Below are 18866 nucleotides of genomic sequence, written 5' to 3' on the forward strand. Positions count from 1 at the left end.
AGTAATCAAACCCAAAAGTTGCTGTAGGTCTTCCCCAGAGGCCCATATAGTAGTATCATCAGCGAATAGTACAAAGTTCAGTAATTCAGAAACATTGCATATATCGTTAATATACAGTATGAAAAGTTTAGGACCCAAAACTGACTCCTGTGGGACTTCACATACTATATCCAGAAAATCTGATTGGTGCACGCCCAGACTTACAAATTGCCGTCTGTTGGTCAAATAACTTTTTATCCATTTCAACACCAAACCTCTAATACCATACCTTTCTAATTTGTCAAGTAAAATTTCAAAATTAATAGTATCAAAAGCCTTTTGGAAATCAATAAAAATCCCCAATGTTTGTTTCATGTTGTCCCAGGCACTAGTAACACCTTCTACAAATTCAGTTATTGCAAGTCTAAGTAGCACTGTTATACAACCAGAGACAGACATTCCAGTGCCAGCTGCACATTCCAGCTCTGATTACAAAGTGCAGTTCATACACACACAGCTGTCTTCCCCACAATTTCCACGTAGAGAGCGGAAGCCGATATTAAAGAACAGCTTATCTAGACAGATGCCACAAAGTGCAACACAGGGCATAGCACCCCTGGTGGTTGTACAGGGAGGAATTTTGCACACAGCATCAGTTCCAGGAGGTAAAACTGACAGACTTAGAGCACAGACTTATCTAAATGAGTTAAAATCTGGCTGTTTAGACCAGTTCACAACTCCAGTTGTTGGTTCATGTACTTCTGCATCTTTCAGAGAGGAGGAAGAAAGGCACCTTTGTGATGTTTCAGTGCCGGCAAAGTCTCATGGTTCTGAATATGCTGGTGATTCCAGCTGGGATGGCACAGTGCATGATTTCTCATCACAACGTATGCAGAGAGGGCGAGGGAACATCCATGACTGTTTGGACATTCCCTCACACCAGCTGCCATTGCCTCACCTTATGGAGAGATAACACAAACCTACACTCCCTTTAGCCTTAAAGATATGGCCATGGTTATATCCCAGCTACCTGACATTGAAAAGGGGGGTGCACTGTGGATTAGGGCTTTTTTAGGTGCTTGTGCAGGATTTGTGCTTGCACTTGGAGATTTACGACATGTTTTTACGGCCTGTACTTCTCTGAGCATGTTACGGGAGGTAGAATTAATGGCAAATACTACTGGGGATCATGATAATGTTGCACTCCATACTGAAATTCATTGGCTTTGGCCGGTGATACACCAAAAATTCCCAATACAGGTGTGCTCTGTTGAGCTGTGTAGAATTCCACCTCATGAGGGTGAGCGAGGTAGTCAATTTTTTGGTCAGAGTGTGTGAACTCTGGCAGAATTACAGTGGTGAGGACCTGGCTGTCAGTGACACCGTGGGGGTGCTATTTCGCAGTGCTGTGGAGGCTTCCCTCCCAGCATCTATACAGCATCTTTTGAAACAAGTGATGGGACTCAACACATTTAGCTTTGAGCAGTGGTCAGCTTATGTCACTCAGTATATTGACAATGAGCTGGACGTACAAGAAAAGAATGCAAAGGAACTTTCTTCTTTGCAGGCACAGTTAGCTAAAGCGCAGTTGAAAGAAATGCAAGACAAGGTTCATCAAACTAAAATCACAGCTAACCAAATGCCTGTGCAGAATGCTCTACAGCCATATGCACAGCAGCAATCCTTTGCTCAACAGCTGACTGCACCACCTTACCTTTGGAATTCTGCTCCCATGTACTGTGGACCTCAGTACTGTGGCAGGTCATGGGGAAGAGATCAAGGATCTCGGGCTCTCAGAAGAGCTCCGCCAAGAGATGGCAGGTGCTGGATTTGTAACAAAAGAGGACATTGGTTGCGTGAATGTCCCTTTTCATATCAGCAGTCGCAGGGTGCACTGGGATACCAGTATCAAGTCTACCCACCTCCACAGGATGGATATGTTCAGTGGTTCCCACCACCAGCCCAACATCAAGCACCTGGCTCACACCAGTTGCCTCAACATTAGGGCTTCCCAGAACCGGTAACAGAGGACGCACTGTGTTCCTAGGAAATGTTTCTTGAACCACTAGTTAAGGTAACCATCAATGGTTAAGATCATATGTGTATGGTTGACACAGGAGCCTGGTATTCCACACTTAGCATGCCACTCCCCGTTTCAAGGCATACCATACCTGTTGTTGGCTTCTCGGGACACACAGAGGAGTGGCCGCTTTCCGAAAAAGTTCCTTGTAGATGGAACAATCTGTCATTTTATCATTCTTTTTTGCTTTCCCCCTCCTGCCCTTTAATCTTTTGGCTCATGACATAATGTGTTCACTAAATCTGACAATGATGATGTCTCTGTGCCATGTTGACATCACTTTTCCTGATGGCTCTGTTCAACACTGTGCAACTCCAAAAGCAACATTCAGACAAATGTTATATACCACACCCTCAGGCATGGACCTGTCTGTTGATTCTTCAGCTGAGGTGTGGTGGGGACTTGTAACTGCACCTGAAAAAACAGATTTGTGGAATACCTTCAAGCTGTGGGTTCCCTGGATTTCCATCCTTCCTAAATACACAGAACCTACTGAACACATGCATTGCACCTTTAACTATTTTCTATACGGGGTTGAGGACTATGATGATTTGTGGGATGGCTTTCTTCAGGGAATAGAGACATCCCAGAGAACAACCACAGTTGACATTCAACAATTGTACATTGGGCTTCAGGGAGTGGCAGCTTTGGCTGCACTGCCCATTGAGATTCAGGACTTGTATGCCCTGTCTGAAAATTCAGCTCCTCATATCACTTTGTTAGTGGGTGAGGGAAGTGAAGCTAAGAATCTTGGTCCAATGGTACATAGTTGTACAAAAGCTACTGATTGGATGCCCACACAGAGTAAGCATCTTCAGTATTCACCTTCAACTCAGTGTTATGCTATTAATCATTCCTCACAGTTGTCATTGGCACTGGAAAAGTGTTTTCTTCCCAGGAGACATGGCAGAGAGAACATAGATCACCTGCTTACTCAGACATTGTTAGATAGTCTGCCCACTTCTCTCTGGTCCTCTGGACTTATAGATGTGAGACTTCTCCATGTGGAGCCTATCATCATACCTCTACGTGCTGGGGCGGTACCAGTGTACAGAGCTCAGTATCCACTGAAGCCTGAGCAAATCAGTGGCATCCAAAACACAATTAAAGGGCTTTTGCACAATTAAAGCGCTTTTGCAAGCGGGAGTTTTAATTCCTACTTCTTCTCCTTGGAACACACCTATAATGCCTAAAGCTGGGAAACCTGACTACAGGATAGTTCATAACCTTCGATCTGTAAACAAACTTGTGGTCCCTACAAATTATGCCACTCCAAATCCTTATACCATGCTCAATGCTCATTTGGATGTTGATGAAAAGGACGGCACTGTGAATGCCATCCTATTTCAAAAGAGGGAGGAAAGTAGAGGACACAACCAAAAGGTGTTGATGTACTACAGTTCTAAGTTGGGCAAATGTTGAAAAAGGACATCCAACTTGTGTGAGACATGTCGCTGCAATCGGTCGAGTGATACTGAAAACCTCACATATCACAATGGGTTATCAAACTGTTGTACACACTACACATGCTGTTAGGGCATTTCTGGATTCCAAAGCTTTTATATAGACTGGCAACAAGGCCCCACCCCAGAGTCCATTTGTGTCTGAATAATGACAGTAAGGGCACACACACTTGAGGATGTGTGTTCATGTTCACTTTACACAGTGTAAAGCAGGCAATAGTGCAAGTGGTGCAGTGAGCTAATGAGCAAATGGTAGCAGATCCATCATTAAGATGCATAAAGAATTTTTGGCATCCTTTTATTTGAGGCACTTCGTTAAGGCAGAGTCAACATGCATTAGTCATGGCAGGCGCCCTTATTCCATGGATAATCTAGGGCTGAAGCAGAGACTGCATCAACCCCACTGACTGACTAACATACCACATGCTGTTGTTGTGGTGCCAAAAGTGAGAAAGTCAGGGGAGGTGAGTGTTCCCTTGTAAAAAATCTCAAGCGTTTCAGAGTAGCTCAACCCCCACAACCTTAAAAGTAAAGAATTATCTTGGCGAAACAAGATGAGATGATGGTAGCAATATTTTGGCTACTTTAAGCCTGACACAAAACAGATTTGAGAACGACTGTCACAACTAAGATATATAGACAGTGCTGTCCACGAATTTGCTAAGTTTATTGAAAGCGCTCAATGATGAATAGAAAGCTAGTCAGAGTCATGTTTTTGGTAAGTTATTTTAAATAACAGCTTTTGTTCTAAGCTACTTGTGTTAGCAGCATTTATCCTAAGCTAAACTAAGCTATTTTCAGTTATAGCTGATTTTTTTGTTGAAGCCAAAGAAAATTTGGTCTCATTGGTGGTGGTTTCACCCAGTTTCCCAGGTGAGATGTCTAGAGAACTGCATTAACTACTTGATCAGCCAGCAGTATTAGTATTCTCAACTCTTACCTTTCTTGGCTGCCTGATCCTGACAGTTTTCATAGGTACAGGGTCCCCAGGCACTCCACGATGACACCTCACACTCTACAGGACAGCCAAAATGGCAGAGCTGGGTGGTGTTTGGGGGGATGCCCAGACACAGATCACTGTTCACTGGTCGCAATACTATGGAGACAGAGACAGGATTAGTGGCACACTGTAGGAATGATGATGCTAAGAACTGTGGTTTTCATGGCAGCAAAATATAATCAAATACAGTGACAGAGCAGAAAAACTGTGGACATTAATCATGTTGAAAACCACAATTTGTGTCCACAGCATGTACCATAGATCTTATTTATTATTGTCCAAATACTGCTTGATGAAGCGACCATGCTCTGAAACTGAAGCTAGACTGTTAAGACAGTGCTCTGCACCACCCTCTAAGAAAATATGAAATTCTAACTTATACATGAGGAACTTATTTTTATTTTCACAGCTGTGCTTGTGTGAAATCTGTAATTAAACAAGAACAGACAAGACAAGAAACAAAAGTGAAAAAGAGAGGAAAAAAAGACAAGTCAGTTGTTTAATCTCCTAGTAACCCTCCCTTCAGAGTCCTACCTTCCCCCAGAAACAAAGCCTTTCAGATAAATCAAGGCCAGAATTTGCAAACATACTGCTCTTTCATTCAAAGCACCCCCAAATCTTCAAGTAAATGGACAACTTTGAAACAATGGAGCTTTCGTTCTTTTCCTGGTACAGCAGTCTTGTCCATTTGGCCTGACTCTCAGTGGACCTCAGCTCCAAACAGTTGCAAGGTCATCAGGCTGAAGGATCATTCTCACTTTGCTTCATTCACATGCAAATTGCCTTAGCTTGGATAATGGGTGCATCCTTTAATAGTGTGCATACATCATGTTGCATACAAAATGTTATATGTGAGTTGCTATATCAAATAATGTTGATTCATTAACTGATGTATAGTATAAAAAGCACTGACTATTGTATTTACATCACACTGGCAATAAAGGTCACAGGACTGTGAAAATCAAAATGTACAAAACTCTCAGAAAATGAAATTTTAAAAACCATTTACCACTGGCTGCAGAGTTGTGAGGTCATATGTTGCCAGTCTGAACATTCAAAGACAACATTAGTATTTTCTCTGCTCTCTGTAACTGTGCTCTGTATTTCATGAATCATTTATGTCAACCCCACTGTGGCTGGCACAGCTGTGTGAAACTTGTAATGTATGGCTAAGAGAAGTGGTTAATCACTGCAGTGCTCTGAATATTCCACTCCACCCTTCTCTTCAGTGAACTTAGTCTTTCTTTCATATTAACAGCGTGTTTGGGTATATGGTGTAATTGACCATGCATACCTAGCCCTTTGCAGTGGTCTTTGTGTATAGCTGTTAATGAATTTTAATAATGCACAGACCTTCACTAATGCACTAATATCAGTTATGTTTTGTCTAAGGTTGTTTTCACACTTGGTCCCTTTCAGCCCTTAAAATGACTCGGAGTGACTAGCTAGCTTTTTTTTGCATAAATGTGAACACTCCAAAAGAAGAGAGGTGGTCTCAGTTTGGTTTGTTTCAAGTATGAAAATGCTTGGTCCCTTATAAATGAACTGAACTCAGTCCTCTTTAAAGTAGACCAAAAACGGGACCAATAAAAAAGTGACTCAGATCTAATGGTGTTCACACTGTGAGTACATTGGAAAGAGGAGTCAGTTCTCTTTCTGGTCCACTTCAGCTCTGATGGGCCCCAGTCCTCTTTCTGTTCATACTACGGTGGCTCTGGAGCTGTCAGGCCTTTACTGCTTTCACATGCGGCTTTTATGCCAAAGGATTCTCTACTATGTCTATTTTTATTGCATGTGGTAAAGTACTTTTAATGTAGTTTTTTTTTTCACTTTGATGCGCCACTGCACTGGGGTCCTAATGAAGCCCCTCACTCTCATAGGAGCTGAAAACTGAAGGAAACCCTGAGCGTGTCCGTGCATTCTAGACAGCTGTAGTTTGATGTGTTCTTTGTTCTGTTATGGAGAAGTGCAGTAGTTTATTTTGCGCACCAAACTACTCATCCATATGGGTATCATTAAGATTTTTAACAGTACTACTACCAATACTGCTTATTAATCTGGTCCTTTACTCCTATCAGTTGTTTTTATAAATTTTTAAGTAAAAAAAAGAAGGTAAGCATTATTATTGCTTTATTTCTTATTTTTTCATATCTTCCGTTAACATTCTTGAGTAGCAAATTGCAAGTGTGTTTTGAACAACCCACTAAACTATAATGTGATTACTGAAAAAACTGAATACAAGACTTTTTCTTTGACAGTACTTTTACTGAAAGGTGCGTCAAGCCCCTAAATCATTATATCCGCCCCTGCTCTGAATGCTCTCAAGCAAAACTGAACTTCTGAACGATAGTTCACATGAGGCTTTGACTGCTGCAGAATGAATTTATGAATGAACCCACAACATTCAGCTGGCTAATGGTTATTTTGATTCATTAACCCATATTCGTATAATTTTGTTAACTCCATTCACGGGCTTATGGCTGCTTAAATAAATATCATACCTGGGCAAGAAGAGAAACTATGAGCTAGTCAGTGGAAAACTGCACTTCTCTGTGATGGACCTTCGCTAGATATTTCAAAAGATTGCTGGTGTTTCTGCCCTTACATGCAAGAGACTAGAAGTGAACCTGGAGCACTTCATGTTCACAATGCAAATTAAGCAAACCACTTGAGCCAAACCGAACTGAGACCCCGGCAGGAGGTGATTTCAGTTCAGTTCATCTCAGAGGAGTCTGAGTTGATTTTGAGCATTCACATTTACACAGAAAATGCTGATTACTTACTCTGAGTTCATTTTGAGGGCTGAAAGATACCAAGTGTGAAAACACCCTAAGACATATGATGTGGTGTACCATGTGATTAGTGGAATATCATTCCTAGGGGTGGGAATAAACTCACAGTTTAATTTGTTTCTGATTCTTGGTGTCACATTTCAATTGATGATGGACATCAGGACCAAATACTTTACATACTGCTACCCAGCAGAAAATCATTTTGACAGAACACACTAGTGATTCCCACCAGACTGTCAGCACTGGCTGTAAAAACACCAGAACATCCTAAAACATTATACAGAAGATTAGCAAACATGACACTACAATAACAAGTGCTGAATTAAGAGCATCCAAGAGCACAAACTTTAATTCCAACATGCCCATGTATAGTCACACTAACTGAACAGTCAGACATCCCATTTTTTCTAAAAAAGCTTCTGATCCACATCACCCATTAACATCATTTGGAGGACAGTGTTCTCTTTGTTCTCCTCCCTCTTTGTCCAAACTGAGCATTGCTCCACCACCATAACAAAGGCTGATTAATGGAAATACCCACATAGTGTGACCTTGCTCAGGTAGCTGCCAGATGGTCTAGTCTTCCCTGAGCTGCACTTACAGCTGCCAAATTAGAAACTTCAGAGGCTGCCGCCTTGTGCTACAGTGTGCTATCAATAACCTGATTCCAAGTTCCTTTCCAGGTGGGGATTCAAGGCATCACAGTGTCACAGCTGTAAAACAGCTTGTCATTATTTGCTTCCCAAAAGGGTTTCCCATCGATTGGAACCAGTACAGGAAAAAACAGCTAATACAACTGCTTCTCCCATTCTCAGTAACAGTTTTACATAGACCATGGCTATGAAATATGTGCCATCAGGAACAAGAAAAAGATGATTATGATAATCAAAAAATATGTGCCATGCGAGCAGTAATCTTTGCATTAGTGTGACAGAATTTTGCAACTGAGAAAGTATTTCATTTTTCAACCGTGAATAAATAAAATAAAGAACAAGCAGGGATGTGGGATGGTAGTAGCTCCCACAATTCAGAATGAGAATGATATATATTCAGAAATATTACTGTGTGCTATCACAGTCGTGCTGGGATTTGCTGACCATCAAAAGTAGATGATAAGATTATATCAGCTTAATTGGGCTATGGGTTCCCGCCACACAGATGCTTGTCTCATCACAATGAAATCACCCACTGCATGCAGACATATTAACTGAGAAGTGATACAGTTGCTGTTGTCTTGATAAAAGCAGTCACCATTGATCTATTAAGGTTCCATTAAACATTTTTGCTAAAAATGAAATTGGCTGGGAGCATGTTTGATTGATTGCCAGGTGTCTGAGCTTGTCAGCCTCAAGATTTGGAGTTCCTTGTGTTACTTAGGTACTGAAAATGATGGCTCTGAGTAGAAAACACATACTGGTGATGATGATGATGATGATGTGTAATCTCAGTGTTGGAAAATATTCTGTACAAGTGGGAATAATAATAATAATAATAATAAGGCAGCACAGTGGTTAGCGGTGTTGTCTCACAGCAAGAAGGTTCCGAGTTCAAGCCCAGCTGACTGCATGTTTTCCTTGTGCCTGCCCAGGTTCTCTTCGGGTGCTCTGGCTTCCTCCCACAGTCCAAAGACATCCAGTTTAGGTTGACTGGAGACTCTAAATTGCCCATAGGAGTGAGTGAGTGACTGTGTGTGTGTGTGTGTGTGTGACTGGCAACCTGTTCATGGTGGACCCCGGCTCTTGCCCAATGTCAGCTGGGATTGGCTGGAATGGATAATAATAATAATAATAATAATGTGGATGTGCAGCCACTATCACCTATCTAATCCTGACAATATAGCCTACTGTGTATAAAGAGGAACTTTGGAAAGCATGAGACTTAACAAACTTGGCAATGTGAAATCTTGAGGCTGAAAGATGAATGCATGTGGCATCTGATCTGAATGATTTCACACAGCAGACACCAGTTCAGCCTTCACAGTCAGATGAACTGAGTTGCTTGATAAGTATGAGTGTGTTACCAGGCCACTTCCTGCCTGCACACTTTCAGAGCTGCCACCAGTTTACATGAAAGCTCATATTTCATCTGCTCTGCTTTCTGTGTGGCTTTTGCACATACATTAGTATATTCACATAGCTCAGTCCCAGAATGAATATGAGGGGGAAACTATTTAAATTCTTCTCCCTGGTTCACACAATGGCTGGTAAAGCAGTAGAATATCAGAGCTGGAAAGTGAAACTCAAATCTAAGCAGATGATTCAAGAGCTCATAAACAGCATTTTTAGTGCCACTTGCTCAGCTTTCAAAGATGTAACATCAAGCAGTTTTCAACCAGCATGTCCAAACATGCTACAAAAATGCTGTAATCTACTTTATAAACCCTCTTAGTTTTCTTTAAGATATTGCTACTTGCACCATTCTTGTTGTTAGAATTGATGACAGCCTTTGCTAGATGATATGATTTCTCTGTAATATACAATTGGACCTGGAACTGAGCTGTGGATTTAGTGACAAGTATGAAGGTCTGCAAGTTTTTTTCATTATGGCCTTTGCTCACAGTCTTTAGCATTCCGTCAAAAAACCTTGACTAAGCAGCTTTGCCTATATGTTTTGGAGAAAATGTAATTGCTGCCTGGTTGTAGTTCAGCAATTTTTTTGCTGTCTGGAACGTATGACAGAAGCCATATGGAGGTGATGGAGGGAAGCAAAGCACAAGACACTGTAGACAGGAGTTTATGTCCTGGTACAAGTCAGTGTTGGCCTTCTAATATTTAACTATTTTGTCCTAACCTTAGCCAAGTGCTTTCAGTTAAGTAAATGGACTGCACTAACATAGCTTTTTTACCTTCCTGGACAAAGCACTTTGCAATTTATGCCTCTCAAGCTGCATTGCAAGGTGACCATGAGCAACTTGGGACTCAGTCTCACCCAAGGTCACTTCAACAGAGGATCCTGGGGTCAAACTGACAACCCCATGATTCGTGGATGAACCACTCCACCTCTGGGACCACAGTATCCCCAAAAGTACCATAAAAGAACCATAAAACAAATACTTAGCCTTTGATGCCAAAAGCAAATATATTTGTCAGAAAACAAATGAAACATGGTGTTAGTGATCATTTTACAGAAATGTTCCAAAGATGTTTTAGCAGGACAATGAAAAACATAATCTGTCTGACTGTGTTTCTTCCAATACATATTTTATGTTGCAAAATTGCATGCTGTGTTGTACAACATGAAGCTCAAATGATTATGTGGTGATTCCAACAAAACAAACTTTTTTCATGATCACATTTAAATCTTTGGTATGATCTTAACATATATTGTGCTCTCCTTGACTATTCAATATACTGTATATGAGTTAGATATAATGCCCCTTTATAATGAAGGGTTTATAAGTTGTCACTAATTGCTTCACCAATTATTAATAGAGTATTTCTAGTACTGTCAACCAATTTCCATAGTTAACCCGTGATTCATCTCAAATTAATCTTAAGTAAGTAAGAACAATTACTCGAGTACTGTACTTAAGTACAATTTTGAGGTATCTGTACTTCAGTATTTTCATTTTCTGTTACTTCATACTTTGACTTCACTATGTTTTCAGTGCAAATTTTGTGCTTTTTACTCAACTATATTTATTTTATAAATTATTAGTTACTTTTCAGGGAGGAGGGCTCTTTGCATTAGCAGTGTCCTTGGCCAGCAAATGGTATTAGAGACTCCGGTGGTAACTCAGTTCCCATCGAGAGTAAATACAAATATCTTTGGTCTTGTTGAAAGAACCATCTAGCAGGGTTTTGAAGCTGAACTTGCATTTCAAAAGAGCCTTTTCTTTATCCATTTCTGCTCATTTCTACTGCACCATCATGTCCTGATTTGCCAAACTATGGGGTGTGCTGAGGGTCATAATCACAGAATGCGCATGCGTTAAATGCACATTAAAGAAAATTGTGGCAGTGAAACTTATCATGTTAACTTTGACAGCCCTAGTATTTTCTGCACAAGCCACAAAACTGAATACTTGCTACTCCTTGGCAGCACCTATAAAATATGTCCATGAAAATCATAAAAAGTGACACCTTTGATGCTATACATTTCAAGGGACACCCTTGGTGGACTCCATTACCCAGGGAGTTATCATCCTGAAGGGAGACAACTTTATAATAACTCTTTACATCTAAAATAAATGTGTGTTTTTATACAGAAAAAGTAAATTAGTCCTTTTTATTAACACTGGGTTTAAGATACTGTATAATCGAATTACCTATGTAGAGAATGAAAGTGATGCTAAATTCATTTCCTATAGGTTCAAAATAATGATGAGATTTTCCTGCCCAGGAGTATATTTTGTGTATTGTAGTGGAGAAATAATGTTACTGGCAATACAAGAGAAGAGTAGAGATCATATAAAAAATGCATGCTGGGAAGGTTACCATCCTTGCTCTTCAGCAAGCTGAGGTTGGTCGGTGTATCAGCGCTGGTTTGGACACAGTAGACCTCTCGAGTCTGAATCCCACCTCCACACAACCCTGTCTGGTTTCCACGCCGACGGTCCTGTTGGCTCAGCAGCACATCCACCCTGCATTCTGTCCATTCTGTGGTCTTCCAGCTGTAACTGATACCAGTAGCGGAAACAAGAAGAGTTAGTCTGATACAATATGTCAGATCCCATTTTTTACTTAAAGAAAGAAACTGACACTACTGAAGTGAGCTTGTCAGTTGTATAATTGTTTTTAATCAGTATCTGTATCAGCCTTCAAGAGGTAAGAGGAAGGAGCTCTGTCATTTTGCATTGTTGAGTTGCTGTCATACACACTCTAGGTGTGTTGTTGGTCCAAAAACCACTGGTTGAACAGGTGCATACACTGTGTACAGTTATAACAGTCAGATCAAAGGTCACTGTAAATTGCAAAGTGCTTTGTCCGGGAAGGTAAAAAAAGCTATGTTAGTCCAAGTATTAATTAAATTCACCAACTCGGTGTAAAATTTGACAAATTTAATGCTTTTAAAGTTTTTTATACATTTAAATACTAATGTATATTTTGCTTTATCACCACAAAACAAAGATTTGTTTTATTTTATTGCAATGTGATTCTGGTCTTAATACAACTGCATATTGTAAGATTTGAGTCTTATAAACTCTAGGTACTTTATAAACTTTAGTTACTTCTCATACCTTTAGTTCCCTTTAGTTACTTTTCAGTTCTTCATTGTCTTTTAGTTACTTTTCACACCTTTACTTTCCTTCCTTATAGATGTTAAAACTGTATTGATGATTGTCCAGAACTACTGAGCTTTGGTTACTTTAATACATTTATTTTGCTTGCATATATATCTTCCAATTGTATTGATGAGAGTGTTAGGTATTTTTAGTCAGATAGATATTGGTTAGATACTTGATGTATTAGAAATGTTTAGTGTAGACAGGATGTCTAGCTCAGGCTGTTAAATGCTTAGGCATTCTCATGAGTTGCTGCAGGTTGCTTATGGTCAAGGATAACTAGATAGAAAGTTGATGACTGTTAGAAGACAGGATGTTTAATATTATTATTATGACATGTATAACTGTAGCCATAGCCATAATATTTTCTTATGTTTAATGTCATGGCCTGTCACTAGAGGTCATGTTAGAATGTTTTTAGCTACACACCACATAATCAACAGACAATCACACATTGATTTTCCTCATGTTTTGATTACTGCTCTGGCCAGCTGCAAAGCTGGCACCGGGAGACATCACAGTTTGGCGTCTCTCTCTGTAGAATGGGGTTAGCCCGAAGTGATATAATGTATAGGCCTGTTGTGGTTCAGGGTCTTTCATCTTTCAGCTGCCCGCGTGCATGTTGGAGGTGCAAGATACCTGAGCGCGTAATGTTAATTTTTACCTGTGTTCACTGAATAAATCAGCACTGTTTTGAAGTTACTTGGACTGCTTTGTCTCTCAGAGTTAGCATGGTAAAAAAGTACCGGATACAACAAGAGTCAAGTGATACTGAAGTAGAAATTGTCTACTTTAACTTCTGAGTAGACATAGTGTTTGTATTCATGAGGTCCTGCTTTGTCCTGTAATTGGATTACACAGATAGGGGGTCTACAGCGCAGATGACCCATTGTTCAGTTACCGCCTGGAAAATCATATCACAACACACACACACATGTTTTGATCACATTTCAGCAGGCAGGAGTTAACCTACTCATGCCAAATGACTAACAGGATTACGAAGTGTTGAGTATAGTACCTCCGTCCAGGGCGGAGCAGCCCAAGAAGATAAATGTATTGTTAAAACATAATTCAGGGCTTAGAGAATGGAACTCCTGCGGGAGCTCTGTCCCTCTGATCCCAGCACTGTAAGGCCTACCTGTGATCAGACTTTCAGTAAACTTTCTGCTGATTTTAAGCAGTCCTCTCCTGTCTTCACTTCTTGTGCTTCCAACAAAAGAATTGGCTTAATTTCTAACTATATGAACCTTTCAACAACAATTGAATAATATCATGCTTACATACTGCATCTTTCATATTGAAATTATGCTGACTTTAATTATCATGCCATGTGCTCACAGCAATGCCTTATAAATGACTGTTCATAAAACTCAAGCAGTTTCATCGTGCCAAGGAGGAGGCCAGAAACACACTGACTAAAGAGATTAAAGTGGCAAAGAGGAGCTACAGTGAAAAGATGGGAACCCAGTCTTCAGCCAGTGACCTTGTGTCAGAGTGTCACTGTCTACAGGGATCCATCCCCCATGCTGTGGAGAACATCAATTGGCAGGTGACCTGAATGTGCAGGTTTGATAAGCAGCACTTCACACCTCTCAGCCACTCCACCTCAGACACCCCATCAGCAGCAGAAACCTCACCCCAACCCAGATGATCTGTGAAAAGAATGTGCGTGGACTCTTTCAGAGACTAAAGATCACAAAGGCACCAGGCCCAGATGGCGTGACCCCCTCGTGCCTGAAAGTGTGTGCTGATCAGCTGGCTGAATTTTCCAATTCATTTGAATGTGGCAAGATTTTCAAAATAAAGCTAAATATTTAAAATGTATGAAGTTTAGAAAACTTCGGAATAGTAGTATGAATGCCCTTGAAGAGCTGAACATTTGGATAGCTGAAATAGCTGAAAGTTTGCTGAAGTAGAATTTCCCCATTCATTTGAATGGGGCATGATTTTCAAAATAAAGCTAAATATTTAAAATGTATGAAGTTTAGAAAACTTCGGAATAGTAGTATGAATGCCCTTGAAGAGCTGAACATTTGGATAGCTGAAATAGCTGAAAGTTTGCTGAAGTAGAATTTCCCCATTCATTTGAATGGGGCATGATTTTCAAAATAAAGCTAAATATTTAAAATGTATGAAGTTTAGAAAACTTCGGAATAGTAGTATGAATGCCCTTGAAGAGCTGAACATTTGGATAGCTGAAATAGCTGAAAGTTTGCTGAAGTAGAATTTCCCCATTCATTTGAATGGGGCATGATTTTCAAAATAAAGCTAAATATTTAAAATGTATGAAGTTTAGAAAACTTCGGAATAGTAGTATGAATGCCCTTGAAGAGCTGAACATTTGGATAGCTGAAATAGCTGAAAGTTTGCTGAAGTAGAATTTCCCCATTCATTTGAATGGGGCATGATTTTCAAAATAAAGCTAAATATTTAAAATGTATGAAGTTTAGAAAACTTCGGAATAGTAGTATGAATGCCCTTGAAGAGCTGAACATTTGGATAGCTGAAATAGCTGAAAGTTTGCTGAAGTAGAATTTCCCCATTCATTTGAATGGGGCATGATTTTCAAAATAAAGCTAAATATTTAAAATGTATGAAGTTTAGAAAACTTCGGAATAGTAGTATGAATGCCCTTGAAGAGCTGAACATTTGGATAGCTGAAATAGCTGAAAGTTTGCTGAAGTAGAATTTCCCCATTCATTTGAATGGGGCATGATTTTCAAAATAAAGCTAAATATTTAAAATGTATGAAGTTTAGAAAACTTCGGAATAGTAGTATGAATGCCCTTGAAGAGCTGAACATTTGGATAGCTGAAATAGCTGAAAGTTTGCTGAAGTAGAATTTCCCCATTCATTTGAATGGGGCATGATTTTCAAAATAAAGCTAAATATTTAAAATGTATGAAGTTTAGAAAACTTCGGAATAGTAGTATGAATGTCCTTGAAGAGGTGAACATTTTAGAATAATAGTAATAATAATAATAAAGAAATAAATAATTGGAAAACATAGTATGCTTTACAGCATCCACACAATAAATAAATAAAAGATAAGTAGATTGGTGTATGGATGTTTAGTATATCATATGACTATGTTATTTAAGTTTGAACTTTTAGCAAGAATGACCTTTTCGCAATGCAGGAGGCTTTTTGTAAGCACTAAATAGTGTCCATTCTGGTGACTGTTCATGGATGGGTTTGTGTCTGGTTACTGAATTGGCAGCAGTGTGATTCAGCAGTAATGCATTGCGGGTCCACCCGCAGGTCAGGAAATAAAATCCTGTCTCTATCTACGCTGATAATGGAATTTATTTGCGGTCACCAATAAAAAGCTGCATTTTCATGAGCAAGGTCTCTTTGACATGCTGTCTCTTGCACAGCTGCTATGGGACAGACAACAAGAGCCCTGAGAAAGCATTGCATATTGAGACTTTAGCTTGCCCAGATGGAGACACTCAAGCAGAGCAGTTCTTCAGTGTCACAGAGTGCTGCTCCCTCTCTTCCTGCTGTCTGTCAAGAAAAGTCAGGAGGAGTGGATCGACATTTACTGTTTCACATTATGGCCAATAAAGGGAGCAGATGAATTTTTGCATTAAATGCAAGGGTTATAGACAGAGTAAAACCAGACCTTTCAAATCTGTACCAGTGGTAAGACATCCTCATTCAAAACCATTGCAATATTTATTGACTAATAGTAATATGTGGTATATCTTCACTCAGCTTGATGGGTATGGTAAATGGTTACCTTTTCCTTATCTGTTGCTTTTGTATTTAGAGGCTTTGGCCTTTACCAAACTCTATCTCTCACAAACCCAATGCTGTCGCTAGATAACTGAGACCAGCTTGACAGACCAAAGGGCAATACTCATCCCCATTGATGACAACTGTCAAAATACGAGCACCTATTGTTTTCAGTGCAAGCCCTCATACAGGCAGTGTCTTGCCATGCGTTGTTCTCAGGGGCATGTACTGTATATACTGTAAGCAGTTACATGGCATAGCTCAGTATTTTTGCTCCTGTCTGTATGGCCTGTCCACTGTGTGTGATGTAATGTAGCATGCACGCTATGTATATCTGGGATTTACAGCTACATGCAAGGGCATTGTTTTGCATCTGGACAGTAGAGTCATGTCCCAGCCAATATTCTGGGAGGAGTGAAGTCCTATTAGATCATTCCGATGTGCCATCCCTGAGGCTACATCTTCAAGATGGCATGCTAGCATGTGATTGACTGAAAGGGAGGGGTCCACCTGAAGCTCATATTACATGCAAATTTCATGAAGGAGATGATAGCTGGTGGCCAGTGTGCTGACAAGTTATCAGGGCTGTCAGTGCATACCTCAAGCATGGGCAAAATTTGTGCCTTTCACATGACTTATTCTCCTTCCTTTATTGCCTGCACAACAACATAATTTTGTCCAGGTCACATCTTGCCCTTAGTTGATATGGCACCAAAAAAGAGAAAAGACATCAGCAGTTTGCTTGTTTGTTTTCTACCAATAGTCATGTTGATTTGAAATGAAAACCTGCATGCTACCTAATGTCACCAGGCTTCCCACTGTGGAAAATAATGTCAACTCATGTTAGTTAACCATGTTAGCTAATGTCATCCAGCAAGCTGACTCTGTCATCTGTAATCTAGTCAGGCTGCTAGCAAGAGAAAACATAAAATGGGTGGATATATCAAATTATGAGCTGAATTTCAGTCTAGAAACCCCATGAAAATGTCACAATTAATGAATTATTTTGTTGGTCCTGCATCAGACTAGAGAAGTTCAGCAAATATAACCTTTGAAAGTCAACAAATTTAAGGTTGTTTTGAAAAAAAACATCTTACATAAGAAAAATTTGGTTTGACAAGCACCTGTTCACTCATTTTTAAAACTGCCCTAAAAATAAATAGGATCCAAATAATAAATATAAATCATACTATAGATGGAGATCTTCTATGTAAACAAACTAGTTGGCTTCTCAGCCAATGTTGGAACCAAACCCACACCCTTGGCTACATGGATCTATGGGAGTGACTTTATCAATGTCCCTGAATAGAACATGGGGGGGGGGGTCTATCCAAATTCAACATTCACAGTGTGTAAGTGAATAAAGCCTTATACTGAGGCATGTGTATGCCCTGCAACTATCTTGCAGAAACATTATCCTGTCACTCAAGTAAAGTAGTCAAAATTTTACTTGAAGAGTAAAAATGAAGAGAATAACATCAGTTCTACTTCACAGTTTATGAGTAAACTGTAGTTTGGATCCAAATGAACTTGAATTAAGTATGTATTAAATGTTATTTAATCAAACCTTTTTAAGTGGCACTCCTAGCTGGAAATGTATAAGAAAGAGAAACAATGAGGGAGAAAGAATGTAGTTATGATGAATAAGGGAACAAAACAAACATGTCTATTGTTGCTTAAGTCTATAAAAATCATTAAGGGGGATATTTACTCTGGTTTTACGGCTCTCTTTTTGGCAGTAAACAGTGAAACTGCATGTGTTCATATTTACTAAAGAGTCAGAGTGGGGTTTTGCACCAGAGAGAAAGCAGAAAAGTGTAACTACTAAAATTAGCACGTTTGGTCTCATGCAGTATATATTTTAAGGTGTTCCTGTTCAGGAAGGAGAGAATGGAAATTTATACAAATACCCTCAGCACCTGATTTACCACCACTGCTGTGGAGGGAACTGCAGCCAAAATTGCAGGAGAAAGCAGGTGTAAGCCTCCTACATCTCTTCACAGGGACATGCCCTATAACCCAACAGTCCCCGTTCAACAACCCCACCTGCATCAGCCAACCCCAATCACTCTTTGTCTGGCATTACTAAACCCACAGACCATGACATTAGTAGATTTGCTATAGTCTCAGCTGCACTGTTAACATGCTTTAGTAATGCTTAAAGTATGGGACAGTTTAATTCATTTCAAGTCTCTTACCGGGGATGTTGCTAGACACAAAGCTGTATCAGGGCACAGGCCCCCATGCATGAATGAAATGTGCTCTACATTGCGCTATATGAACTTCCCTTGCTCAGCCCACAGTTCCACTGCCGGCTGCTGCTACTTAAAGTGAAACAGTCCCGTCTTGAAACAATCTGGCTCTGTGTTGCACACTCCTTTGCATTCTTCTGCATTTCACAATAATAAACTAATAACTAATTGTCAAGCAGCCCCTGTTTGATTTGTTAAATTTAAACTTTCACAACAAGTTAATCTATCAACAAATCATTCATTTAAAAACACAAACACACAATCTCAGCATGTTTTGTAACTAATAAGGCCACATAAGTCCAACTACTTTAAAATGGCATTGTGCAGTGGATGGCGGG

At 39.8% G+C, this 18866-nt stretch overlaps 1 protein-coding gene across 1 annotated transcript in view; it reads right to left on the minus strand.

The window, feature by feature from the left end:
* Nucleotides 1–18866, minus strand: part of thsd7aa (thrombospondin, type I, domain containing 7Aa) — a 243676-nt gene that overhangs the window by 127958 nt on the left and 96852 nt on the right. The window contains exons 4-5 of the mRNA XM_020621420.1: nt 11751–11932; nt 4463–4618 (exon numbers count right to left, since the gene is read on the minus strand). Of these exons, the coding sequence (XP_020477076.1) occupies nt 4463–4618; nt 11751–11932 (338 nt within the window). The remainder of the gene's footprint in view (nt 1–4462; nt 4619–11750; nt 11933–18866) is intronic.

This window comes from Monopterus albus, unplaced genomic scaffold (assembly GCF_001952655.1).
Source record: "Monopterus albus unplaced genomic scaffold, M_albus_1.0 scaffold259.1, whole genome shotgun sequence".
Classification (NCBI taxonomy): domain Eukaryota; kingdom Metazoa; phylum Chordata; class Actinopteri; order Synbranchiformes; family Synbranchidae; genus Monopterus; species Monopterus albus.